This window comes from Drosophila eugracilis, unplaced genomic scaffold (genome assembly GCF_018153835.1).
Source record: "Drosophila eugracilis isolate 14026-0451.02 unplaced genomic scaffold, ASM1815383v1 contig_2154, whole genome shotgun sequence".
Lineage (NCBI taxonomy): Eukaryota > Metazoa > Arthropoda > Insecta > Diptera > Drosophilidae > Drosophila > Drosophila eugracilis.
In genome coordinates this window covers 10,633,656-10,660,359 of record NW_024573038.1, presented here as the reverse complement: position 1 = coordinate 10,660,359, position 26,704 = coordinate 10,633,656, and the positions used below count along the sequence as shown (strand labels likewise).

Genomic DNA, 26,704 nt, shown 5'->3' with positions numbered 1-26,704 from the left:
TAGATGAAAGATCTGCTTTGTTATGAAATATGAATATGAAATTTTCGTTTGAATAAGTTTTTTGGTAATCTTTGTTTTGTTTGTTTTCTTCGTTTATATTTGTAGGTTACTTTTAACTCCCTTGTATTGGTTTTGCAATTTGTTCCATTAAGTTGTTAAATATGTACAATCGATCAAAACTGTGGCCGACTCGTTGCAGTGAAAAGTGAAAATCAAATCAAAAGCTGAAATAAAAATCTTCAGCCGAAGCTGGGAAAATGAAAAAGAAAAACAACGTAAAATGTATGTTTTTTCGAGCATAGTTACTTGTTTTTATTTACACGCATAATTCGTATATATATATATATAGATTTACTCTTTATTTGTTTATGTTGCATAAATTGCTTATTCATATTTGTGAATGCGGCATAGGTTCTACATGAATATTTCGAAGTTTTTCAATAGTTCTGCTATTTCCATTTTACATTGTGTAAACATCTTCTTTGTTTATTATTCCAATGGTTAGTTTATTCTTTACTGAGTCTATTAACTATAAAAATCTGTTGTGTTTTACTTTTAGTTTTTTTTGCATATTTACTTTCAATTTGTTTTCGGCGTTTTTATTGTTTTTTTGGAATATTTTTTGTGATAGCTTTAGGCTAAATACATACATAGTTTTAATGACTGGTGCTTAAGCGCGTAGCTTATTTTGTTATTTAATAAAGTAAAATTATTTATTGGCTTAAATTGTTTTTTTTTTTTTTTTTGAGTTTTTGTTTATAAATTTTATTGATTTTCCTTGTCGAATTATTAAAGAAGCTTCTAATTATTTACAATAATCGAAATGCTTGTTAGCATAACTTAATAATTAAGATCACTGTATGCAAATGAAATGACCGCTCGGCAGGTTGGCCGACTATATTTTAGTTTTTCATTTTCTTTAGACCAACCTGCACTGCCTGCCAAATTGTGCGCAAGATTTTCTTATATACACCTGCGTTTTTCCTGCGCTTTTACTGGTCGACAACCTCTCGAACTAAATCCTAATTTATACAAAATGCTTTCGCTTGAATACACGTAACGTAGGAATATACAACTAGATTATGAATATTCAGGATTGCCATGATTTTCGTTTTTGATTAGAATTAGCGGAATTTTAGCAACTTCTTAGAGCTGCATACTTTTTTATGTCAAATAAAATGAATTCATTTCCGCCAATTCTTTTCAAAAATAAAAACCAAAACAAACCCGATTAAATTAGATCGATTTCCCTTGCTCTTCGTTTTTCCTTTTTTTTTCTCTTAACCCTTGTAGAAGTAATGCAGCTCGATATCCGGATCCGGCCTGGTTTTGATGATGGTACGGCCCAAAGTACCGCACGTCTTGGCCGGATATCAGTGATACCGCCTCAGGCTGCCATTGTTGTTGCCCACTGCCACGCCCACTCCACCAGCACCACCATGATGATTGTTGTTGGACAAGGTAGACACATTGTTGTTATTATTGTTAAAGGATCTGCGACCGGTGGTGTTACCATGGATCATTGCCATGCCCACTCCATTTCTCAGCGGCAGGGCAGGGGGCGGTGGTGTGGGCGTGGGACTGGGTGGCAAATCATGATCCAGGGGCAGCGAATAATGCGAATTATTATGGATATATCCGGGCTCAGACATCGCATCGCAAGGCTTGGCATAGACTCCTCCATAGTGATGGTTGTGGCTCTGGTTCTGGTTGTGGTTAAAGTGGTCCTGGGTGAGACGAATCCCGTTGGCAAGTGGCTGGCTGTAGTGCGACAGGGTGCTCTCCTGTACCACCGGTGGCCGGTGGCGCGGCAGCGAGGTAGCATTCAGTGGTTTACCGCCGTTGCAGGCTAACAAACGCATATCCTGCTGTGAGTGGTGCATCTTCGAGTTGGGCTGGGTCTGCTGCTGTTGGCCATTGTTGGTCATGTAGTGAATGTGGCTGAGCTGGGCGAAGGAGTTGGAGGCCTGGTCCACGGCACTGGGCACTTGGAGTTGCTGCACGGCACCGCTGGCAGTGCTGGCGCCACCGCCACCACCACCCCGACCCCGCAGCTGAGGCGGGGGTGGTGCTTCTAGCTATAGCTCGGTAACCGGTATCGGCCGACTGCTGCCGGCAAAATAGGGATAGCCACCAGCAGCTGGGTGAACTCCTCCGGTGCCGGGTGGTGGCCTCGACATGTACTCTTCATCGGAAAAGGTCTTCTGGTACTCGCGCTCCTTTCTTCCCAAAGCCGAGTGTCCCTTAAGGACCTCCCGAATCCGTCGACGACAGGTGTAGAGAATCAGGGCCAAGGTGGTTATTAGAGCGGCACAAGCCACCACAAGGATTCCAATGATGGCCTGCTTGCTGGCCGCTCCATGGGCACAGCCCAAAAGTGGTTCAGCCAACTGGGCCAGCGGTAAATCCCGCAAAGCTGTTGGATAGGCGCAGACCACTGGGGCATACTGACCACTTGCATTCCGGCTGACCAGAAGATGACGCAGCCACAACAAACGGCAATCGCATTCGAAGGGATTCTCGGAGAGATCAAGGGTTTGAAGATCAGCCCAGGGCACTAGACCCTCATCCAGGCTGCTCAGTTGGTTGGCCTTCAGCACCACAGTACTGAGATGGGGTAAGCCACCCAAGGCAATGGAGGATAGTTCGTTCAACTGCTTGTTACTGGAAAGGTTTAGGTGCTCCAGGTTGGTGTTTCCGCTAAAGGCACCACTCTCCACACGCCTCAATCTCTGGGCACCCGTCAACTCCAGGTGCCTCAGCTCCCGTAGACCCGAAAAGGCTCCCGAGGAGATCACCTCAAAGTCATTCTGGCCAATGTTCAGCTGTTCCAGCCGTCCTAAATTTTGAAGAGCTGCAGTGGGTATCGCAGGAAGGCGATTATCCGACAGATCCAGGTAACGAAGGGCCTCCAGACCCTTGAGAGCATCTCCAGAGATGTTATGCAAGCCAGCTCCACGCAAATCCAAGCGGGTCAGTCCTTTGAGATCCTCGAAAGCTCCACCGGGAATGGACATAAATGAGTTGGTGCCCAAGTAAAGTTCTGCCAGGGAATGCAGTGCCTGGAAGGTTAGCTCTCCTGGGACAGTGGTGAGAGTATTATCATCCAGATAAAGAACCCTCAGGTTGTCCAAGCCATCCAGGGCATGTGGATCGATGTGACTGATACGATTCTGGCCAAGATTCAGCTCCGCCAGCTTGACCATCGGCGAAAAAGTACGATATTCCAGTTCGGCAATCAAGTTACCCCTCAAATTCAAAACACTAATCGTTGAGAGACCCTGAAAGGTCTTGTTCGACACCTGGCCAATCTTATTGTGGTCCAGGTGCAGCTCCTGCAATTTGGCGTGATACGAAAACGATCTTTCTGGTATGGTAAGCATGTCGTTGAATGACAGATCCAGGAATGTTAGCTGTGCATAGAACTGCATGGATGAGTCGATGGTCTTCAGTTTGTTGTTCTTAATCACAAGTCGCTTGATGGCGGGATTCAGGGCGATGGGCAAGACGTCTAGGGTGCCCTCACCGCAATTGACCATTAGGGTGTCATCGTCGCACTCGCAGCCATTCGGGCAGTTGGCCAATCCCTGGGCCACTTGCAATCCGGCTAGAACCATGCACAGGCCGAGGCTAAAAGCCAGGCCAAGATGAGGGGCCAACGACATGGTAATTGCCCGTCGTCTGCTCATTACACGCTCGCTGTCTCTACTGGCTTTCTGTTTCTGGGTTTCTGCTCTCCTTTACCACGTTAACTACGTTCTGGCCAAGTTCGCCAATGGCTTTCCAGTCCAGACTCCTCCGGCATTCGCCTGCAAATAGAGGAAGGAAACAAAAGGTGCGGGGTTAGAGCTGGCATCGCTTTAAATTGATTTTCCATTAGAGTTCAAAATTGCTTGGCTTTTGGATTTCCATTGGATTTGGCAGCTGTAGAGCTGCAGAGCAATCGCATTGCCCCCGTCGGGAGTTAATCGGTAGTTTTGTGGATTACTCCCAGCCTCCAATCCAACCTCCATCCATACTCCATACTCCCCGCTTAAGATACCCACCATTTGACTGTCGGGCAGTAAACAAATGAAGACAATTTAAATGGCCACGGCCTGGACATTAGGAACGGAATTAGCGACTGGCTAAAAGCAAATGGAAGTTGTTGCAAGTTTCACTTTAACAGTTGCCCGCCAGTCTGTTGCTGACTTAATGGTTGCCAGACTGTTGGCTCGAATTGGATCGGAAAACAGGGGCTGGGTTATCGATTGGATGGAAGCAGATTGTTAGTGACCCAACAATTTCCTCGGGAAATTCTTCTGTTTGTGGGTACTTCCAGATTTTGTACATTTAAGTTCTGTTTATTTTTAGAAACTTAAGGTAATGGTAGGAATACCCCTAATCAACAATTAAAAATACCATTTATAAGTATATTTATCTTTAATCATAATGGTCACACTGATGCTCCCATTTTGCCGTTCTCTTTAATTTCTCATCAAAAAGCTTTAATTATTGTACATGTTTTAGTTATAGAACTTAGTCCTTCGCCTTCAGAAGCTTCCTTTGAAGACCCAGCCCCAGTAACGTCATCAAAGTCAGTTTTTTTCCCCCACACCCAAGTCATGGCACACATGTCAGACAATGGGCCAACCCCAGCAACCCTTTGTGTCAACTGGCAGGTCCCCAAAGTCAGACCCTGGCCCCAAACTCAACCCCTATTTAAGGCCCAAAACCCCCCTTGCTCCCTCCTTATAGATACCAACCACTCCCCAATGAATCCCCGGACAGGCCAAAAGATAATCCCCGGACAGGCCAAACTTAAAAAACAACTTGCACTTTGTTTGCTTTGGGGACATTTATCAGCTTCGGGGCTGATGAAGGAAGGAAGGAGGCTGGGATCTCGGGGACAACTGGCAAAACAAAACTTAATTTAGCGCGGCAACTGCGAGAAGTTCAAGGATGGGGCCCAGAAAAAGGATATCGGCACTGGGCTCCCCAAACGGGCCATAAAATAAATAAAACAAAAGCGAAAATTCTTTTTTTCTTCCCTTTGTTGTTCATTTTTTTGGAGGGCGGAGTTGAAGGGGTAAAAAAGACAAAGGATGTGTATCGTCACCACCCTCTTTTCATATTTTTCAACTTTACGCAGAGTGTGGGCGTGGCCGGGCCCCAAAGGCGCTATGAAAATAATCATAGATATGGGTCAGAACTTCAGAGCTAAGGGGGGAGTGGCAAAAGGTTGCCTTTACCAAAAAGCATATAACTTCCATTCTCAGAACGCCGAAAACTCTCGCTTTTTATTATGTAAATATCACATAAACACCCGGGAGCAGCCATCATATGAAAGAAGGCCACAAAAAATGGCACTCGTGGAGGGTCCTTCCTGGCTTTATCCCGGTCCCGGTCCCGGTCCCGGTCCCGGTTCCGACTCCTCATCATTATCATGCATATGCCATAAAGCAACTTGTTGAGGCTGCTCCTGACTGGCTCCTCCGTCTCGAAGAACAAACAACCGACAACATTTTCGAGGAAATAAAAACAAAAACTGTGAAGTTTTTCCCTTTGTATGCCAGCACAGCTGCTTGGAATGCATATATGGGTTGAGGAAAAAATCATATTTAAATTGCTAAAATCCTGTTAAATGGCCAAAGCGTTACCGCAGGCCTGGTTTTCAATGAGCTCCAGCAGCCACGACCTGTCGAGAAGTTCAGAAGTTATCTGTTGGGTTAGGCTGGGTCGGGTGGGTAGGGTGTTCATCGTGCACCCAAGGCGATGATCTGATGTGGAAAATGGGGAGTGAAAAAATAACTTAAGGGAGTCCTTGATAGGTTACACTGAATTCAGAATAAAAGCGCAATAAGATAATGTTTTATGGTTTTTTCTAGGCTGTTTATATTAATCTTAGACTCACTTTAAAGTGTGGGAAAAACATTAGGGTGTCTATAAAAAGATGAGTTTTCCTTAAACATAGTGGAAAATGAAGTTTTTAGTGTAATAATTTAATCTGATTTAACTACCCCTCTGGTATAGCTTTTCAAATTGTCACCCGCTGCAAGTTTCGTTTTCCATTTCCACTTCTAAACCTTTCAATCCCCCCGTCCATTGAAAGTATGCTCTTAATATTTTATGGTCTGGCGCTGAGATTTTATTTGGTAGCCTTTGTTGCCTTTTTAGGACATTTTTATTCGGTTTGCTGCTGTTGCTGAACTCATTTATTAGTTCCGTTCATGTCCGACTTGCACTTTCTGACCCCTCTCGGTCAACATTCCCCCGGCCATGGCTATATCTTTTCGGCCATTGTTGCAAAATGTTTGCCTGCCGTTTGAACTCGATACAGTGAAACCAAAATTACAAGAAAATTTTCATCTACTAGCTATTTGATCATCATTTAAATTGAATTTTATTTTTGATTATAGTTTTACCTTTCTGCAAGGAATTCTTTTTCAGCCTTTGTACTCGGTTTTCCTTTTACAAATTCTTGGCAAGTCTTTGAATGACAAATGAAAATGAAAATTACAAAACTATTTTGGGAATCTGTATAGATTTTAAGGAATATATATATTCATGGTAACCAAAAATAGGATTGTTTTTTCTTTGTGTGGCTTTGAGTCCAACAGCCTTGCGGCCATGGCCCAAAAACCAAGGGGGGAATGGCGGTGGTGGGGTCAGTTAGAAGGGGGGTTGTGGGTGGACAAACCTCTTTTTATTGTATCTGTCTGGTGCCGTTTTCTGTTCCGTCTTTTGTCGGTTTTTGGTCCCCGGATTTTGGTTTTGCTTTTGCTTTTGGCCCAGCGCTATGACTTCCGCTCCGCAACCCCGTCCACCCTTTACGACCACCCCCATTTAACACTTTCTGTTGTTGCTTTTTGTTTAGTCTAGAGATAGTTTTTTTTCTTTTTGCTTTTTGAAAATTTGCCAGCACCCAAAACAACAACAACAACAACAAGAAAAAAGAATCATTTGCCACAACTTTTCTGTTGTAGTTGGTGGAAATTGCTAAATAAATGCATGTTTCTGATTTAATGGTAGACAAAAAAGAATAGACCGGAGCGGGAAATGGGAAATGGGAAAGAGTTGGCAAGTACAGTTGTGCCCGCAGCAAACTCACATTTCCCTCTTTTATCTGTGGTGGAAGTTGAAAAAAAAAAACAAAAGTTTGACGGTGCTTAAAAATAGCATCGGAATCGACGGGTCCATAATGGTTTCCAGGTTTCAGCTAGCCTGGCCCAATTTCCTTTCCTAGCAGCCAAAAAAAAAAAAAAAAAAAAAACTTGCTCAACTCGAGCCATCAACGTCGGCAATAAACTTCAACTTTGCCTGTTTGCCAAATGTTTAATATTTCAAAGTAACGCCAGCCAATATCCCAAAAACCTTAAACCAGAAACCCTCCGTCCCGTCTCCTTAGTACCACCACCACCCCTTCTCGCTGGGCGTTATTTATATGACAATTTCGCTTGAGCGCGCGTTAAAATATCGCCGACAATATTTTATGCCCAATGCCTTGGCTCATGTTTTGCCAACAGCCCCCAAAGTCCTGTCCCACCCAACTCTAGACCCCCCCTAGCCATCCGTATGCTATGATAAACTTGGCAAATTTATCCTGCTTTGTGCCATACGTCTTTTGGCACAGTTTCCGCTCAAGACATGTACATAGCACAGTAACTCCCACCCTACCCCATTTGCACTATTTGCACAGTTTACAGTTTCAGTTTTTAGCCAGCGACTTCTTCAACTTGGAGATTGGGCAAAGATACTTTGTGCCTGTATGTGTGTGTATGTGTGTGTGCAACTGCAAGATACTTTTTCCTACCGACGCGGGCAGACCAAATATTTGCCATCGCAAGGAGACAAAACAAAGACATGACAGGCTCACGCACAGCTAGCTTCAAATTGGTAGTGGTATTTGGGGCATGGGCACCACTGAGCACCACCAACACCCCACACCCCACACACCCACATCCACTTTGCCATACTGAAGGCTAAAGCTGAAGGCTGTGTGCCAGTGAAAGTCGCCGCGGCAACAACCACTCGTCTGTGAAATAGAAAACGAAACAATACAATAGATGGGTGGTGGTTTTTGGGTATATTTGAGTGGGTGGGTGGGACTGAAACAGCTTCCAGAGAGTGGCCGCCAGGGGGCGCTTGCCAATTGCGCATCGTCACACATGTTACTTCAATTTTGCAGTAATGGTAATCGGGAACAAGTTTGAGTCTCAGGCTTCCCCTCAATACTCCTCCTTCCCAAAAACCCAACATTACAGAGAAGCAATTGAATCGGGGGCCGGGCTTGGCCTGGGATTTCGATTCGGAATTTGGCGCACGAATTGAACGCTTTCTGGTTCTCCATTTCTGTTGCTGATTTGTGTTTATGAACCGCAAAAAGCCATGTACATGGATATGGGTAGTCGATGTAATTGGGAAAGGGGCACCTATAATCAGTGCTAGAGAAGCTAATTTTGGAGGGGAGTCAAGGCGAATGGGAATCACTTTCAAATAATGCACAGAACCTGCTCTGCCTAAAGAAAACCTAAGTGAGGTGACCTCAATTCTGGGCTTTAGGCTTTAGTTTGGAAAATCCCCAAGATAAGTATAGAAAAAATTGGATGTGGTCGTAATCAAATTGTATTTTGCATAGCCAAAGGCTCTGTTTGGTGACCTCAATGAGCATAGGAATATATATAAGTTAGAATGGTAAAAATACTTTTTTTGGTAAGGTTAACTTCTTTTTCAAGACTTGAAGACACATTTCAAGTTTCCCTAACAAAGACCAACAAATTCTGAAAAATTTCTTGTGGTAATTCAACACCTAAATTGGACTCCCACTCAGTTGGCATTCCAAAATGTAATCCATTGCAAGTTCAACACCCCGAAATGAGCGGTTAAAGAGGCGCCCCAGTGAGCTGGCTCATTTGTTGGTCCTGTTCTGGTTGGGCGATGTGAATGGAAAGTCCCTTGCCGGTAATCTCCTCCAGCCACCATAATATCCGGCAAACAACAGGAGCAATGCGGTGCTTCGGATTCAAAAAGTATTTTATGGCTCCCTTGAACATTGAGACTAGGAGACGGCGACAGCAATGAAGACCGCGGAGCTGGAGAAAACCAAGGATGATAAAGAGGATGATGTCGACGACAAGCCAAGAATTTGGCAAAGTTGGAACTACGACGATGCTTTTATGGCATAATTCCTAGCACCTCCTCCTCGGTCTTTCCCCCATCTTTTTTTTTGTTTGTTTTTACAGCCTGGCCAAAAAGTTGGCCCAAAATGGAAAAGAGAGAGAGAGAGAGAGGGAGAGCGGGATTGGCATTGCAAGAAAGTAAAGAGTAATACCCAAAGCAGTCATAAAGTAAACCAAATATTTTACATATAAACGACCGCAAGCCGACGTCGTCGTGGAGGTTTTTTCCTCGGCCCCAGACGACGTCGCCATTTTAGCCATAATTTTCTAGCCATCTCTCTTTCTTTTTTTTTTTGGTGGCTTTTCTCGGTTGGCTTTCTGCCCAGAAAGCGGCGACAGTACCCGAAAGTAGGTAACAAAAGTTTCGCCCATCGACCTTGCCATCCAGGCAGCAGCGCATTGGTCCCCGCCCTTTTAGCACTTCCGTGTCTGGAAGTGGAAGTTTAAAGCCAAGACAAAGTTATATGTGGCAGACAATAAATCCCGAGCTATTGATCCTTGCTATATGTCTTAAACAAATTTATACGGCAAGCGGAAAACTAACCCATATATCCCAGACTTATTCTCGGATCTCGGAGCAGAGTGGGATGCGGTTTCTGTTTTCCTCTTCCCTTCTCTTCTTTTTTTTGATAAACGCGCATATGGCGCCATTACAGCATGTCGAACATAAACTTCTCTAGCAAATGCAGATGGCAAGGAGTCCCTGGAAAAAGGGGGCTTTAGTTCGTAGATGCCGGCTTTGGGTTGGGCTGTGGACCATTTAGCGTCGAGGGCTTTAAAATTAAGGCGCGATAGTGGAGATTTTACTACAAACACGGCTTAGCCAAGTACAGACATAAATTCTAGGAATAGGGAAGGGAATTGGATAAAGGGAGGCAGATTTAGAGATGGTGGTTCACGGAGGTGGCCAGGAAATTGTAAAAAAAAAGTTTTAGGCGGTTAAGGAAAAGGAAAGAAGTACTGAAAAGGTTAGCTTAAGAAAGAGGTGGCAGTTGGCAGAAGACTGATGAGCTTTTAAAGTGAAAAAATATGAAAAAGGGTAACAAGGTTAAGTTTGATTTAGTGAAAAGAAAGAAATTTGAAAACCAATATGGAAATATACTAATTTCATATTTCCAAAAGCACAAGATTCTTGAACAACCGCAAGCTGGTAACACTAAATAAGTGTTTTTGAACTCTCCTCTTTGACTTCCTCTTTCTATTTTGATTTTGACATAACGGATAAGATGAACATTAAAAAAAGTAAACAAATATAATGCGTGTTAACTAGAAGTATTACCTTCTACTCCCTTATTCCATAGGTTAGTTAATGGATCTCATTCCACCTCCCCCTCCACTATAACCCCAATTTACTTTTCTGAATTTGTGTGCTCAGGTCTTAAGACCTTAAGTGAGCCTCGTAACTCTAGACTTTAGATCCCTTTGGTCGAGCTCCCATTTCAAGTACCAAAAAGTTTACCAAGCTCTAAGCCCAAGCAAATTAAATTGCCATTGCCAAGGCAAATGATTTTTTCTGCTGCCCCTTTCTTTTCTTTCTCCTTTTTCAGATGGAATAAAGTTAGCCGCCAACTTTCGCCATCATTTCTGGCCCTGCTTATCGACAAAAGTCAGCAAACAGATCGGATTTGTATTTAAATTAAGCATTAAATAGTAAAAAGGTAAATGGCGTTAAATGAAAACGAGCCCAGACTTAAAGGGACCGAAAAACAGTGCACTTAAAATAAAATGATTTTTCCTGTGTAAAGGATTGCGAATAACAGAGTGGTGGAAAAGCCTTAGCGCCTTACAACGGCATTTGCTGACAGGCATTAGGAGAGGACTCTTCGCGACAATGCCATCCCCCCTCTTCAGACCCATTGTTGCTGACTCAACAAGGCGGTTGGGGGGGAGGTCGGTGTTTAGATGGAGACATTGGGCGATGGGTGGTGCATACACCTGCAGCTGGACTTAGTGGCCTGGACAGCGCCGCTTCCGCTTCCATGTCGTGGGCCATAAATCTTTCGGAAAATCGCGGCCAGGCGCAAAGTGCACCACAAAATGGTGAAAATTGCACGGCAAGGATATAACAAAAAGGGAAAGGAAGTGCTAGAAAGACAGAGACAACGACAGCCGGGGTAAAGGAAGAACGAGACAGGGATCTAAGCGGGCAGCTTACACTGCTCTACTCGGTTTGGGGTTAACTGGGGTTCAGCAGGCTGGTCTCAGTTTCTCTCCGGGTTTAGTTGGCTGTGCGTAAATTTAGTGCCCTGAAAATTTAGTTTCACAGTTGCGGTGATTTACTTGGCCGGTGTCGGTTCCGTCTACAAAAAAAAAATAATGGGCTACAGTGAAGCAGGGCAAATGAAATTGGCAACAGATTGTATTATAAAGGGTTTGAAATAAATGAGTTGATATGAATTTAATCCGTTTTTCTTGTTTTATATACTAAAAGAAGGTAATATTTGAGGGGAAATGTTCTTTTCAGCCAGAATCGGACTTTTTAATGGGCAATTTTCCTTTAAAAAAAAGATAAGAATTGGGAAAATGGATGAATGGCCAGAATAGTTCAACATTTTCATTCGTTTTCCATTCCACTGTGCATTTAAAATGTTCCATATTGTTTGCATTTGCTTTTAAATTTCCACGCTCAACATTTTACAACGATGAAGTACAAAAAAAAAAAGTATAAAATAAGTTGAAACTTTTTGCCTACTGCCGCTGCCGCTGCCGCTGCCACTGCTCTTCCTCTTCCCCTTTCTCTGGTGGCGTTGCGTTCCCCGCTGAATTTAACATGAGGCAAGGCCGTTGGGAAGGGGGTCTCGATGGGCGGTGGGCGGAGGACAGCGTCACATGTGTGCAGAACTCTACGTGGCTGAAAGCGATGGTGAAGGGGGGTTGGAGGGAGCATTGGGGCAAGGGGCAGCGTGGTTTTTTGCTTTAAGCAGAGCCATTGTTTATGCTCCGACCTCAAAGCGAGGAAGCGAGAGCGAAAAGGAGATAAAAGCACTAAGAAAAATATATAGTGGATTTTAATTTATAAGTAACTGATTAAAAACTAACTTCTTTGATTAGCTATAAACAACCTTAGGAAGTTCGAAAATGGATTTTCCCTTTGGTAAACTAAATTCAACTCATTTTCTCTCAGTGCATGAATGGCAAGAGCTAACCAGACTCATTTAAAGAGAGACCCCGAGACATGAGTTAAGTGCGATGGCGAAATTTATGCGAAGAATGCAGCAGCAATATGTGCAACGGCAGCAGCAGCACCACCAGCATCAGCAGCAGCAGCACTGCAACACGGCTGCAACAACAACAGCAACATCGGCAGCAACACGGCAGCAACATCAACTGAACCACATGGTCGGCAAGCATTTTTCTTCGTCCTGTTTGTTTTTGGCATCCCGTGCTGGTTGGGGCAGCACCCAAAAAAGGACCAACAAGGGGCTAGGACGATATTTTTCCTCATTTTTTCCTGGCCGTTGAATAATGTTTAACGTGTGTGTGTATATAAATGTTTAAGTGTAAGTGTGTGTGTGAGGGTATGTGTGTGCTGGAGACAGGAAAAGTATTTGCGAGTGAAAAGTCTGCAGTTGCCTGTGTGATGTGTGAATAAGTAAGCTTTGTAAGAAGTTTTTCATTTCCCGCTTTTTCCTCTTTGTCTGCCGCTCTCATCTCTCATTCGCCACCATTCTCGGCAATTTTTCAGTTTTTTCCCCCCCCATTGTTTCAAAGGGAAAAGCTGTGTGGCGGTGGTAGTACCCCGGTGCCTAGGCATACGGAAACTTAATAAGATTTTAATTGAAGCGCAAGAATTTAATTAATTTAATTATGAATACATAAGCCGAAGACGACCAGAGGAATGATATATGCGAAGAAAGACGCAGACAGCAAAAATACTTAACCGCTGAGGAATGCAATAAAATGGCAGATTTTATTAAATTATTTAACATTTTTTTAAAGGAAATGGAAAAGTGGTGAATAAGTTAGATGAAAATATTCTTAAAATAAAGAGAAAATGTCCTAACATTTCCTAACCTATAATGACAATGGAAAGATGTATTATTAGGTTGGGTTTTCTATATTCCAATATACCCTTTAATAATACCCTTTAATTACTTATCATTAGTTTACTGCAATCAATACTATAAACACTTTCCACAAAAGTCACGTTCTGAGACTGTTTTGTCAGCTAAATTCTTTGAGCGCGTTTCAGGCTCGGTTTTAAACGCATTGCCCAGTACATCTTAATTTTTTTGGCGCGTTTCTGGTTTTTATAAAAAAAATATATAAATTAACTTCCGCATTCACAAATGCAGCAATGAGCTGCGAGTGCATTGGCCTTACAGCCAAAGAATTGCGTGACAATTTTGTTGCACATGCCAGAGTGTCTACTGTGTTGTGTGTTGTCTAGTTAGAGCTGCAAAAACCGTCATTCCTTGACTTAATTAAAGCCAGACTTTTCCCCGGGACGGGGGAGAGGGAGTCATTAATTTAATTACTGCTTTCAATTAAATGCGAACGAAATGCCGTCCTCAAAGGCAACTTCAGCTGCATAAATCAATTGATTTGGCTCGCATGTCTTCCGATATCAACGTCATTGAGCTTGATTCATTCATTTGAACACTTGTACATCTGTTCGCCCATGTTCGTTTATCAATTATTGCTTTTTGGGAAAGCGGTGTGGGGGGGGGGGTGGTAGAATCGAATGCGTTTCCCCCCCTACCCAGCACAGTTGACCGACTTTGAGTTATTGTTGTTGCTGCTCAGCTTGTTTTGTTTGATTTTCATTAAGTCTCTAGACCAGGCCCCCCTTTTGCAGTTTTCAGATCTCTAGCTGTTGCAAGTTGCCAGTTGCCAGTTGCAAGTTGCTGCTGCTGCTGTTGCTGCTGGCAGTTGCTAGTTGCCGGTTGCTGTTGCTGTTGCAATTACTTGCGTCATTAAACCGGCGACCATTTCAGCCCCAAGTTCTCGAGTTCTCCCCGGGTCATTCCCCTGATCCCTTGGGTGATTTATATTACTTTGCCAAGTTTTAAGAGTCGCCAAAGATTTTCAATTGAGTTGCCCGCTCTGTTTTGCCAGCATTAACAACTTGCAATTAGTGTGCATATGTTGTTGCTATTTGTTGGCTTTAAGTTGTTATTGGTTAACCCCGAAAAAGGCACGTAAGTGGGCTAGTGGGTTTGGGGGAAACCTCTAAAAAGTTGTAGTTGATTAATTTGTTAAGAAAAAGTAAAGTTTAAGGACTTTATAGGTATTAAGTGAAAGTTCTAAGTCAAATACCTATTGTTTTATAAATTTTTCCAAATTTTAAAGAGTTTTTCTCTATTTTTATTAAATATTACTCCCTATCTATCATATCTGTAATTAATACATTACATTACATTGTTTATTTTTTTTAGTAAACAAAATAAATCAGCGAGACTGTATCATATTAATGTGATAGGCTTAATTTATAAGCCCCTTAACATAACAAATCCTAACCGTAATCCTCCAATTTCAATGCAGCTGCTAAAAAAAAAACAAAACAAAAACCTGAAACCAAAAACCAAAAAATCCAAAAAAATAGCCAACTCGTCAGAAAGCGCGTTTAAAACCGCAATGCGACAGCCAAAGCATGGAGAAGGTGCTTTGAGGGGTACGAGTATCTGGTTGATAGGACTGACAGTGAGCTGCTGTGCCCAATTAATTGTTGTATTTAGCAGAAAATGAAATGAAAATAAGTGACAACATCAATGCGAATTAAAATTATTGTCGCCGATGTTGTAATGCAATCAGTTTCGATTTGATTACCTTTAATTGACTTTTCAGCACTGTTGAATCAGCGACAGTGGCGTCGGCAGAGGGAGCCTCATCAGCGTTTAACACTTTTTGCCGCCGCTCATTAACAATTCAAACTGCGTGTGTGTTTTTGTGCTTTTGACCCACTCCCCGCCTTTGGTTTTTGGCTTAATTTATTTTATTAAATTCAATTCCAATGCCGGAACTTGTTGTCAAACATATTGTTGATGAAGGGCAACCGTTAGCCTGCAACGAGAATAATATGGAAAAAAAAGAGAATGAACATAAATTATTTAATCCAGCTGCAGCAGCAGCAGCATCATCGTAAATTGTTAATAATATATGGCAAAGAGGTTTGTGCGCCGGCAATTTATGATTTGCTTAAAATATTCATTTAAATGTATATTAAGTGGAATCGCTCTGGGAACGACAGACATTTTTTTTACCATCTTTTTCGATTTTTTCTTTAATTTTCAATTTTAATTATTTATTTATGTTAATGCCTTAATGGTTCCATTGAACTATGATATGCATTTTCCATATTTCCCGAAATACTTGATTCCATTTAATATCATGCATTAATTAGATTTTTTCTGAACTCCCTCCCCTATCCCCCTATCTCGCCTAGATCAACTCTAGATAATTATTTAATATTCAATTACTCAAATAGCAATTTTGCATTTGAATAACTTCCCACTGGCCGTTAAAAATGGTGTTTAACAAATTGTTAAAGCTTAATTAATAAATTGTTTGCTCTGCAATTTGGCTCTGCAACTGTGTTTTATCCCCCCTCCTTGAAATATTTTCGCAATTTAATATTCTGCAAAAGGAGCCACTGAGGTGAGCCAGCATAAAGCAGAAATCATAAAGCAGCAGCACCAGCACCAGCAGCAAAAATATATCTGAAAATGTGGAAAATCGTATGAGGAAAAATGCAAAATGCCTGGCCTCGCCTATTGCCACTGGGAACTGTCCCTTGTCTGGCTGGCTACCCCCTGGATGTCCCCCAAAACACTCCCCAATCCCTGAGCCTTTTCCCCTGGTCCAGTCTGTGTCTCTTGTCGTTTTCGGTGCCTGCCTGGCTCCCTCCATACATGGCAAGTGTTGTAAGTATGTGCTTAAATACGCATTTATTCATACAAATATGGCCAGAAGGCGTCTGCGGCAACCGCAGAAAGCATCAGAATCAGCATCAGCAGCAACATCAGCAGCAGGAGCAGTTGGAGTAGCAGCAGCCGGCAAAACAATAAAAGCAAGTTGTGAATGCTTAACTAAGAATGTTAGTCGAATGGGTAATGCCCTGGAATGGGCACCTTTGCCAGAAATGTATTTACAAATCTTAACTTAAAGTTAATGTAAGTTTTCAATGTTTAAGTTATACAAAAACTCTAAACAAGCCACTCCCCATCATACCCCTTGCTACCCTGTGTCCACTCAGTATATGGCAAAACGCAAAGCGAACGAATTTCCATGTCGTCGTCGTTGTCGTTGTCGTGGTTGTTGCTCGTTAGTTGCGCATCTGATTTGCCCGTCGAGGGAAGAGCCATGGAACAAGAAGAGAAGAGAAGGAGGAGGTGGACGACTACGACGACGTTTCCTCCAAGTACTCGGGGGCCACAGGATGCGGACCCAAATGCCGGACCCCTGGTTGGGTAGCCCCGCGGGCTCCTTGGCCACGCGAACATGGCGCAAATGTGACAAATATGGTCATGAAGTGTGCAAGTGACAAGTCCAACATACTTACAAATTTTCATGAGGACCAGGACCAAGACCCACAAAACCCGCTGGCTGAGGGCAAGAGCGGAATTCCTCTGCGTTTTCAAATATATGTTAATGATGCCGCAAAAGGAGGTGGTTCGGGGTGGGGCAGGGGTAAAAAAAAAAATGAAGCCTGAAGAGCGCGCGCACAATGATTTCCAGTTTTTTTTTTTTTTTTTGCCATGGCATTTTCCCCCCGTGTGTTTAGTTGGCCAAACGTATTTCCTGTCTTTCCGCCGCTTACCCAACACCTCTTCAACTGTTTTTATTTTAACGATTTTCCCCCGCGTTTCTTTTCCAACCTTTTGTTCGGCAAATAAAAAACTGATTTGAATATGTGCAAACTAATGCCGCCGTTGATGAGCTGAAGTTTTTCTTCTTTTTTTATTTTTCGCCAGCTGGCTGCGCAAATTAAATTTCAATTTCAATTTTCAACGGAAACGGTTTGAACAGGGATTTCTTTCTTCCATTCTTCGGGTCTAATGTGATTTAGATAGCTTTCGGGTTTTAATTGGCGAACATCAACAGAAAAAAAACGAAGAAACGATGTTTCTTAAGTGTGAGGTTTCCCTTTACCAAGAGCTTTGTTCCATTGATTATGGGAAAACTTTGGAAGTGAAATCTTGTTAGTGGGTTTAAATGATTAAAATTTAAATAACATCTTAAGTTATTAACAAAAACATAAAAACACAAAACACAAGCAAAAGATAATCTCAGCTCTAAACTTAAACTCACTTTCCCATAATGATTAATCGATTGACTTGTCGCCATCCTTAATAATCCCAGCAGGAAATGCGTGTCTCAGGTCCCAACGAGAACATCTTAAAAAGGTTAAGAATAAACGGCTGGAAAATCAGTCATCTTGCGGCATCCTCATGTCCATTTTCCAACCTCGGACAGGAAATGACAACGAGCTGACTGAGCAAACAAGAAATCAAACAACTTGCAAGGCAGTCAGAAAAGAAGGAAAAAAATAAACAAGGAGCCACACCAGCCATGGTCAACGGCAGCAATCAACGTTGCATGCCACATGCAATGGGCTCCTAAAAATCAGACGTCCAAGTTTTTCGAAAACGAAAACTCATTTAAAATAGGTACGCATCGAGCGCATGGAGATTTTAAAGTACTTTCATGCAGAGAGAAAAATAATCAGCCGAAAGTGGAGCTCATTTAAGGTAATTTTTGAATAGGAATAATAGATGTACCTTTAAAAGTATTACTACTTTAAGAATCACCTTTTAAAAGTATTTCTCTCTGTGTACACACGCACTTAGTTTGTCTCCCCTCGTTGAAAACTCCAAACAACAAAATCCGTCACGAAAATTACATAATTACCTGCAATAAATTGTAATTACGGACTTTGGTAACATTTTGCTTAGATAAACGCTTTTTCATGTCGCTGTCTGGGGGCAGTGTTTGTTTTTCTTTTTTTTTTTGTTTTAGTCTCTTTTCCATTTCAGTTTCATTTTCCTACAGTACGTCGACATTGACTTTGCTTCGTCCGCTGGCATAAATTAGACTAAGCAATTACAACAACAGGCCGAGGCAGACGCCCAGACAGACAGAGGTGACAATGTCATGGGGAAGGGCGGGATAAGGGGAGCAGCACGTTTTTGGATGCCACAAAATAGCTTGCTGTTGTATGTTATCCAACATCAACGGCAACAGCAACCATCTAACGCCCCCTCAGGCACTAAAGTCATTTATACCGATTTGTGGGTGGTCAGAGATTTGGTAAGCCGGGCAGAATCATACCCTAAGGACATCTCTAGAATAAATCTCTGTGTAAATTTATAATTTAATTTCCACGGGAGTGTCCTCGAAGTCCAGATACAGTTCTAAACTCATTTGATCTGTTGTGGCAAGTAACTTTTGGATGGAACAAATTGTGTACCAATGAATCATGCAACGGATCGAATGCCAAATTATAGCCACTAGGCCAGCCACCCAGTGAAGGAAAATATATATTTGACAAATTGAGCTGGAATCGATAAATAATAATTGAAGTCGAGTGTGTGTGTGTGTGTCTGCCGAGAGGCCAGAAAATTATAGTAGATTGAGAAGAGATACGAAGGCGAGGTAGACACTCTGTCTCGGCTTGCCCATAAAAGCAATTTCAATAAATAAACAAATTGGGTCAATGCAGTCCAGAGAGAGTGAAAACACTGGCAAACACAAATCGAACGACATCAGAATATTGGCTAAAAATGTTCGTAGAGTGACCAAATTTAGGATCTCATTAGGGTGACCCACAAAAATCCAAAAAAAAAAACCCTAGCCCACCCACACTTGCTCTCATTTATTATGAGCATAAAATGTGAGCTAAATAAAAAGTCATTTGGTCAGCCATTTCGAGGGGAATTATGCAGCCCAAAACAAAAAAAAAAACGTTGACCATAAACCAGTTTTTGGCTCTTTGGTCGGCTGCATATTAAAGTTGTTCAAGCTGCAGATTTGCATATTTAAACAAAAACATGCAGACGAAAAATGTCGAGTAATCAACTTTGAACTATATAAATTTACGCTTAACATTTTACCCATACAGAAATCTATTTCATTGGAAGTCAAATTTAAAATGCAAAATCAATGGCAAATAAATGCGCATAACGTTTAGCGTAATTACGGATCTCGGCAGCCAATGCAAATCCACAAAATGAATCTATGTAAACATGCATCTATCTATGTATGTATGTATGTATGTACAAAAATAGAAACACAGAGGAATGTTCCCCTTGATAAGCCGGCAAAGTGAATTTTTATATAAAATTTATAGCTAAGGTTAATTGGGTGCTGATATGTCGAACCGAAGCGTAGTGATGACATAATGATCTGTATTTATATATAGACACAGACTCTAAGCTTTATTTCTGGTTTCACCTATCACAGATTCCCCAGAAATCATGCATATTCCCAAACAATATCGTTAACCAATGATTAATTTTGACTTTGAACTTTTTTTCAGGTGATAAACAACATTGCTAATTTGCATGTTTTTTGTTGATTTTGATTTTTGCATTTATTTGAAATTTAATATTTTGCGAATTTGCACTCAGATAATCATTTGTCTGGCTTAAAATAGGTTTATACCAGGGGTGCACAACGCCTGGGCTTATTTGTTTTTGCATATGCTCGCTGCATAAGCTTTGAGCTCTGGTGTCGCTATTCCACTACAAATTTTTCGTTTTCCTCTTTCCGCCTCATTCCGTCGCCAACTGCAATATAATTTGTTCTTGTTTTTTTCATGCTCTCCTTTTTCGATCATCCTTGAACCCTTACACTGGAATCCATTCTTTATACCTGCTGTTCGCAATTTACAGTTTATTTCGCATTTGGCGGGTGAGTAAAATAAGTGATAAATTGACGAGTAAAAGATGTTCTTCTCTCTCTCAGTGCACAGTTTGCAAACCCACACAAAGAACGCTTGTATGTGTGTTAGTAAATGCTCTGCCGTAAGACGAATTTGAGCAGCCCTGGTTTATGCTTTCAAAGACGTGCAGTTTTTAGTTATTTTTCACTAGCAGAACTTTTGAATAGTGTTCGATATTTGTGCAAGTCACATGTGATTTAGGCTAATTATACTAAGCTCCAAATGAGTTGGGCTTATCAGCGGATTTCCATTTCCTTTGAGCCGTTTTTTTTGTGGTTTTTTTGCCTGATATAATCTTCCGCTTCGTTAATGTCCGCAGCCTGGCATGGCATAACTTTTATTTGCAGGCCATTAAACATTTAGGACCACGCCCCTTAATGTCACTAAAAGCGCTGTTTGGTCGCTCTGAAGGAGGAGCAGGGAAAAGCTTTGCATAAATCGATCTGAGGTCTGAGCCTGTCTCCGGCTATTTACTTATTTATCACAATGACCCAGCCCTATTCTCAGACCCATGCCCTTCGAGGTGGAGAGCAGCCCAGACCACACACAGCGTAATAGTTCCCGAGTTTGTCTTTTTTTTATTTTTGCAGTCCTCAGGCTGGGTCCTCCATTATGCCGCTGTTTGCCTTGATAATGTTTCTGGAGGGGAATGGGAATGGGAATAGCGGACTCCTCAATGTTGGTCAAGAAGACATGGCTGCCTTTTTGTCATTTCAGTTGTGTTTACTAAGCGGAAACACGAAAAAAATAAATATATATATATATGTATATAGAGGGGAGTAGGTATTTATATATATTTGCACACCTCCCCCCAAGAAGGCCTAGTTCTGACTCCTGACTGCTGACTCTCCTTTTGCTCCTAAGCAAATAATTTATTTATGGTCTTGTTTACTTGTTCCGGCTCGGATTCTCTGAGTCGGCTTCTTTTGTCATGTTTGCCAAGGGCTTAGTAGGTGGCAGTTCTTGAATTCGCTTTATAAATAAGAAATCAATTGATTTTATTTACAACTCTTAAGGCGCTTAGCCATTCCGGCTTTTCCGAAATTGAACCACTCTATGATAAAGTCGATTCCACATAAATATTGTTTCTGAGAAACCAAGAATCACAAGCTGCTCCTAGCTCCTACTTCCTCTTGTTTACTTTCGTTTCTGCTGCATTGGCAAACGCAGTTTCCATTGAGTAATCAAATGTCGGCTGTTGGTGAAAATGTTTACGCCGGGGTTTTTCCTGGGAAATGTAACTGTAACTGGTGTTTGGGAAGTGTTGAAAATTTATCTGCAGAGCAATGCAAATTTTTCCCGTTTTTATTTGCCACGTTTAGGTTCACTGCGGAAAGCGGAGAGAGAACAGAAAAAAAAAGAAGGGGGGCCACAGTTTTCCATTAGCAAATGCAACCACAAAAGCTCGGCTGTATCTCTCGCCTGGTCTATGCATATCCACATCTAGCCAGCTCTCAGGGTCTCCTCTCGCTCTACTAATTCCGAACCAATAATTTGCACTTAACTGCCAGAGTTTCTGGCTTGGTCCTTTTCGTTCCTGGTTTCAGTTACTTTCATACAAAATTCCCTTTCATAAAACCTTTTTTTTCTCCTCTCGTTTTGCATTTTGCCTGTTCCGCTGACAAATTCTGGCAAAAAGTTTGTGTTCGGAGGGGTTAGCATTATGTGCTTGGGCCCAGGATCGATTCCTGGTTTTATTCGATGGATGGTTACTGATGGAGGGTCTATCAGACGAAGCGTGAATTGAAGTTAAAGTTGGTATCTCTCTCTCATTCTTTATATTTACCTATCACATTGAGAGGGCAGGAAAGGCGAACACAGCTAGGATTTCCGTGGCCATTCTGCTCCATTTTGGGTCCCCGACACCACACATAAGTTATTATTTACTCTGACAATAGTGGAGTGTTCGAGGGACAGGATGTAGAACTACTCCAGCTCCAGTTTGCCACTCAATTGACGCTCGATGCAGACCGTCGCTCATGCTGCCCCATGGCTGTTGTCGGCCTGCCAAGTGTTGTCGTGTTGACTTGACTCCCCAAACTGACTTTATCCCTCACTTCGGGCTCTATGCTCCTCTCGCTCCTTTTCCTGCTACTCCTCCTGCCTTAGCTCCTTGGCTGCTTTTCCATTTTAGTTTTCCACTTGATAGTTCCCTCAAGTCCAGAGGGCTCTCTTTCCAGTTGTTTTCATGTATAATTTGCACTTACAGAGTGAGAATATCAAAGGAATCGATATTGGTCTTTGGAACTTAATTTTCAACTTAGTTAAGTCAAGAAATCGGTATAGTAAGATAGGGAAACTAAACATTTTCTTTAATGATATCATATAAATCCCCTTTAAAACTGAAATACGAATAAAATTATAATTTAAAAACATTTTTCTCTCTGCAAAGCTGTAGCTTCAATCATTCTCGACTTTTCATTTCCAACCAACTTTTAGCATTCGAAGTTCCCTACGAACTTTGCTTTGTTTATTCTTTTCTAAGGACACTCCCCCTTTTTTAAGGTTTAAATAATGGTTACTTTTTGATTTCAACCCATAATTCAAAGGCAAACGGGCAGAAATCGAAGTTCGGGTGGGCAAATGTATCTGGATGGCCAAGTATCTAAGCCAGCAAAGTGCTGTCCAACGCCGGAGGGAAGTTGTATCTTCTAGTTGTTCGAACTATCTGTATCTGTCGGGTTTTGTTACTTCTTTTTTTTTTTTTTTGCTTTTTCTACTGGCGCTACGTTGACCATTTTTGGGTGGCCCCCACCAACGTCGTGGAGTTTGAGTTTTACAGTCTGGAGGGGGGGTTAGGGGGGGTCTATAGAATCTATAGCATGGAAGCTGCCAGCACGCGTTGATGCCGTTGTTGTCCGATGGCCATAAAAAGTCAGACAAGTTCCAGGGCGACGCGTTGCCATTGCAACTTGGGATAGCTTGGCTTGGTTTTTTGTTTTTGTGGTGTTCTGCCTCTCCGCTGCTTGTCAAACGTAGCTGTTAGATACAATTACAGTTAGCTGCAGATAGCTGGAGTAGCTATGCGAACCAAGGCGGCTTTTTGTTTGATCTCCGCTCCACCGCCTCCAGGTATGTATCTTCATCTGGCATCTCTCATCTCCATCTCACAGCTAGAATCTTTACGTTAGTCATGTGCGGTCGCCAAAGTTATCGGATACCAGTCAAAGATACATTCTGACTTCCATTGTCGTCTCTTTCAAGTGCAAAGATTTGTGCTCAGTTCGTAGATATCTGCATCTTGGGGCATGTGGAATTCGCTACATATATCTAAATGGCCGGGAGGCGTGTGAATCATCGGATATGGTCGTATGGCCACTGGCAAACTGGCCATTAAAGTGCGACAAGTGTTCGGGGACGATGGTGGAAAATTGCATAATTGCCATGTTGGGGATAATTGCCAGGCGATGAATCATCCCACACGGATCGCCCGGCATTGAAATCTCGAAAAGATGTAGCGGCGGGAAACTGGTTGCGGATTAATGGTCTGCGATCAAAGGGGAGGTTTACATTTTTTTTTTTTGGCATAATTATGGGTGTAACGAATATTCAGTGAAGACATAAGAAAGTTAGGGATTTCTTTAGGCTGTTAAGTTGTTTAAATTAAAGATTTTTTTGTATTTTAATTACTTTTAATGTATCTTACGTACAGGTTTAAGTTTATTCTCCTAACTCCCTCTTTAGTTTCCTCCCTTTATTGTTTCCTTTTAGCTTGGACTACCAAAATCGCTTGGGTAAACACAAACTAAACTGGAAACAAACTCACATCCTGGGACAAGGACAGGAATAGCCACCCATAAAAGGCGCCCAGAAAAGCAATTAAAGATTAAAGTCTTGCTGGGTGGAAAAGTAAACCAAAGTCACTTGAAATGGATGACCAGCACGTGTTAAGCTTATTAGGAGCCTTGATTTCTTTTGGAAAATGTAGCTTCCTCAAGTAGACCTTCCGCTCAAACTCTTTGCAGTCGAAAAATCAAGACATAAATCCTGGAACTCAAAACACACACAAACACACACGCACATCTTTGCAGCAGAAATGGCAAAGACTAATAACCAATAAAAAGTCTTAAGCCAACTTAAGCTCATAAATGTTATTTTCAAATACAGAAATAACCATGCCAGAGGAGCGTTTTGGGTCTTCGGGGTCAAAGGGCAGACATTTCGTTCTAGGAACATAAAATAATCCAACTATGTGTGAGTGTAAGTATAAGTTCTCCCCGGAGAAGAAAGCCATTCAAGTTGAAAAGCCCTTTTAATAAGCGTTTTGGCCAGACTCGAGGAAAATAAAAATAAAAATAAAATAAAAAAAAAAAACTTGCATTCGAGCGAGCTGGCGAGTGAGCGGCGGCAACAAGTGGGGCAGATAAAGTGTGGCAGGGTTAAGGAGAAACCACTTCAGCTGATGTTTGAGTGAATGAAGTCGAAAGATGAGCAGCCCAAGCTTCAGCCAATGATTGGCAGCAGAAAGAGCCAGGCTATAGCGGTAAGTGACTGAAAGAGAGGGGAGAACGCCGCAGAACAGGCTGTAAAATAGAGCAACAGTCGGCGGCAACAGTTGTTGCCTCAGAGCTGCGGTCATGTTGCATGTTCAAGATGACAGCCTGGCTGCCAGGCAACGAGGGGCAGCTTTAAAGTTTTCAAAAGTTTCAGAAAAGCTAAGAAACTATTAAAGGAGATTATAATATATATATATATATCTGATATAGTCCATACTATAAATCAATCAGCCATTCACTATTCTCAGAACTTCTGAAGCGACCCGTTTATCAATTTAACTCACGGCTGGCAGACAGGCAGTCAGAGCTGAAGAGTCAGGCCAAGCCAGGCCGGGATGGCTGGTTGACTGCCTGGCTGGCTGGCTGGCTGGCAAAACGTAGCAATGCAGTTGAACTTTTAATTTGATGAATGATATACATTTGTCTCGAGTGCGAGGCTACCCTCTTTCTTTAACCCTCTCGCAGGCCTTGGTCTGGCCACAGAGATTGCCGCAAGTCGTCCGGTAATTGTTGTGGATTGCAGCTGGAGGAGGAGGAGAGGACAGAGTCCGAAGACCGATCGCCTGGAAATATTTGCACAGACAAGTTGAGACCCTCATATATATCGCCCCTCTACACACATGCTCTCCCCCTCTCCCCCTCTCTCTACCACTCTTTGTGCTGATCTGGATCTGGATCTTGACTTGACTTGGGCTATATAATTTTGCTTAGCTGCAATTATGAGATGTGGCGGGCTGATCTTGAACCAAACGAGCCAGAAGAATCAGAATCTAAAGAAGAGGGGTGCACACACACACACACACACACATGAGAAGAAGAAACCTGAACTTCACCGGAAGCTTCTTCGTCTTCTGTGCGCGCGGGTCTTTTGTGAATCAAAAGAAGAGCAAGTAGAAACTCGTTCTTACGGTTATCTGTTAGTTTTACAAGTGCCTCGAGTGCTGGAGAAGAATCTCCCCCTGCACCAGTCTTCATGCGTCTGGCAGATGCCAACATCCAACATCCAACATCCTTAATTATGACAATCATCTCAGCTTGATGTTCATTTCTTGACTTGGTTTTGTTGTTTTCCGTGGCTGCTGGTGCTGCTGATCTCCGATCCAGATCCAGATCGCTTGTATCCGCAACAGGGCCTATGTATGGGGTCACTTTTCGATATAATCGACATGGCAGAGGAGGGTGAGAATCGCAGAATGAAAGATCGCAGTAAGAGATCTTTGGCACAGTTTTTCGAAAACACTTTGGAATGCCATGAACTGGGGGTTGATATGCCAGTTTGTTGCCAGGATGGGAACCAAGTGGGGGAGATTGTTCTTATTCTTCCAAAAAAGGTAGGGAGCGTGAGAGCTTTGTGCTCTGGGAGTTTTCTTGGCGATTTCTTATGACGATTCTGGGTTGGAAATTATGTTCAGATCGCGGGAGATATAATTATTGCCAGGGGATATTTTATTTCCCTTTTTATTTTTTGGTTTAAGACATGCAATTTTTAAGAATAAAAGTCTGTGAAGAATTCTTGAAATTAGTTTGGTGACTACCCCTCTCGAATTTCTATGTTAAAGGTCATTTAAAGTTTACTAACCACGATCTTTGACCCTGTGACCAGAATTTTCTAACCCAACACTTTCGCTTTTTCGGGCCTACAGAAGCAGAGACCCCAATTACACAAGCAGCTGATTGATTATGCGGCAAGAGCAGCGACAGCTAAGCAATTAAAAGCTCAGCTTTCACCCTAAGGCCAGTTGCCAGTTGCCAGTTGCCGGTTGCCGGTTGCCTGTTTGCTGACCACTAATTACTTTCACTGGACCAGGGCCCGTCATCAAATCCAACTTGCAAATAAGCCAAGTCAAAGTCTGAGGCGCAGTTACAACTCGAGCACGCAGCCGGACTTGGGTTATCATCATCGTCATCATCGCAGGGGGCCAAAAGGTTAATATGGCAATTAGCCAACTTAACCAAAAGAAAGCCGAATAAGGCAAAAACAACACAACACAGCAAGCCCAGGGAAAAGCCAAACTCTCTGACAATTAACAAAACCATAGCTTTCGTAGATGCGATAACTTTCAAATGCGATTAGGGTCGATGAGCTGCCAAATCGACAGGTTCTAACAAATGATGATACTCTTTTTGATTCTGTTATGTTACCTTCTTTTCTCCTCTTAGCCAAAGAT

The 26,704-nt window shown here is 42.3% G+C and overlaps 1 protein-coding gene across 1 annotated transcript in view; it reads right to left on the bottom strand.

Moving 5' to 3' along the window:
* Positions 1-283: 283 nt before the first annotated feature.
* The window catches only part of LOC108113845 (protein slit), a 52,878-nt gene continuing 26,457 nt past the window's right edge, over positions 284-26,704 (bottom strand). The window contains exons 4-5 of the mRNA XM_017224556.2: positions 14,928-15,161; positions 284-3,809 (exon numbers count right to left, since the gene is read on the bottom strand). Of these exons, the coding sequence (XP_017080045.1) occupies positions 2,079-3,689 (1,611 nt within the window). The 5' untranslated portion in view covers positions 3,690-3,809; positions 14,928-15,161 and the 3' untranslated portion in view covers positions 284-2,078. The remainder of the gene's footprint in view (positions 3,810-14,927; positions 15,162-26,704) is intronic.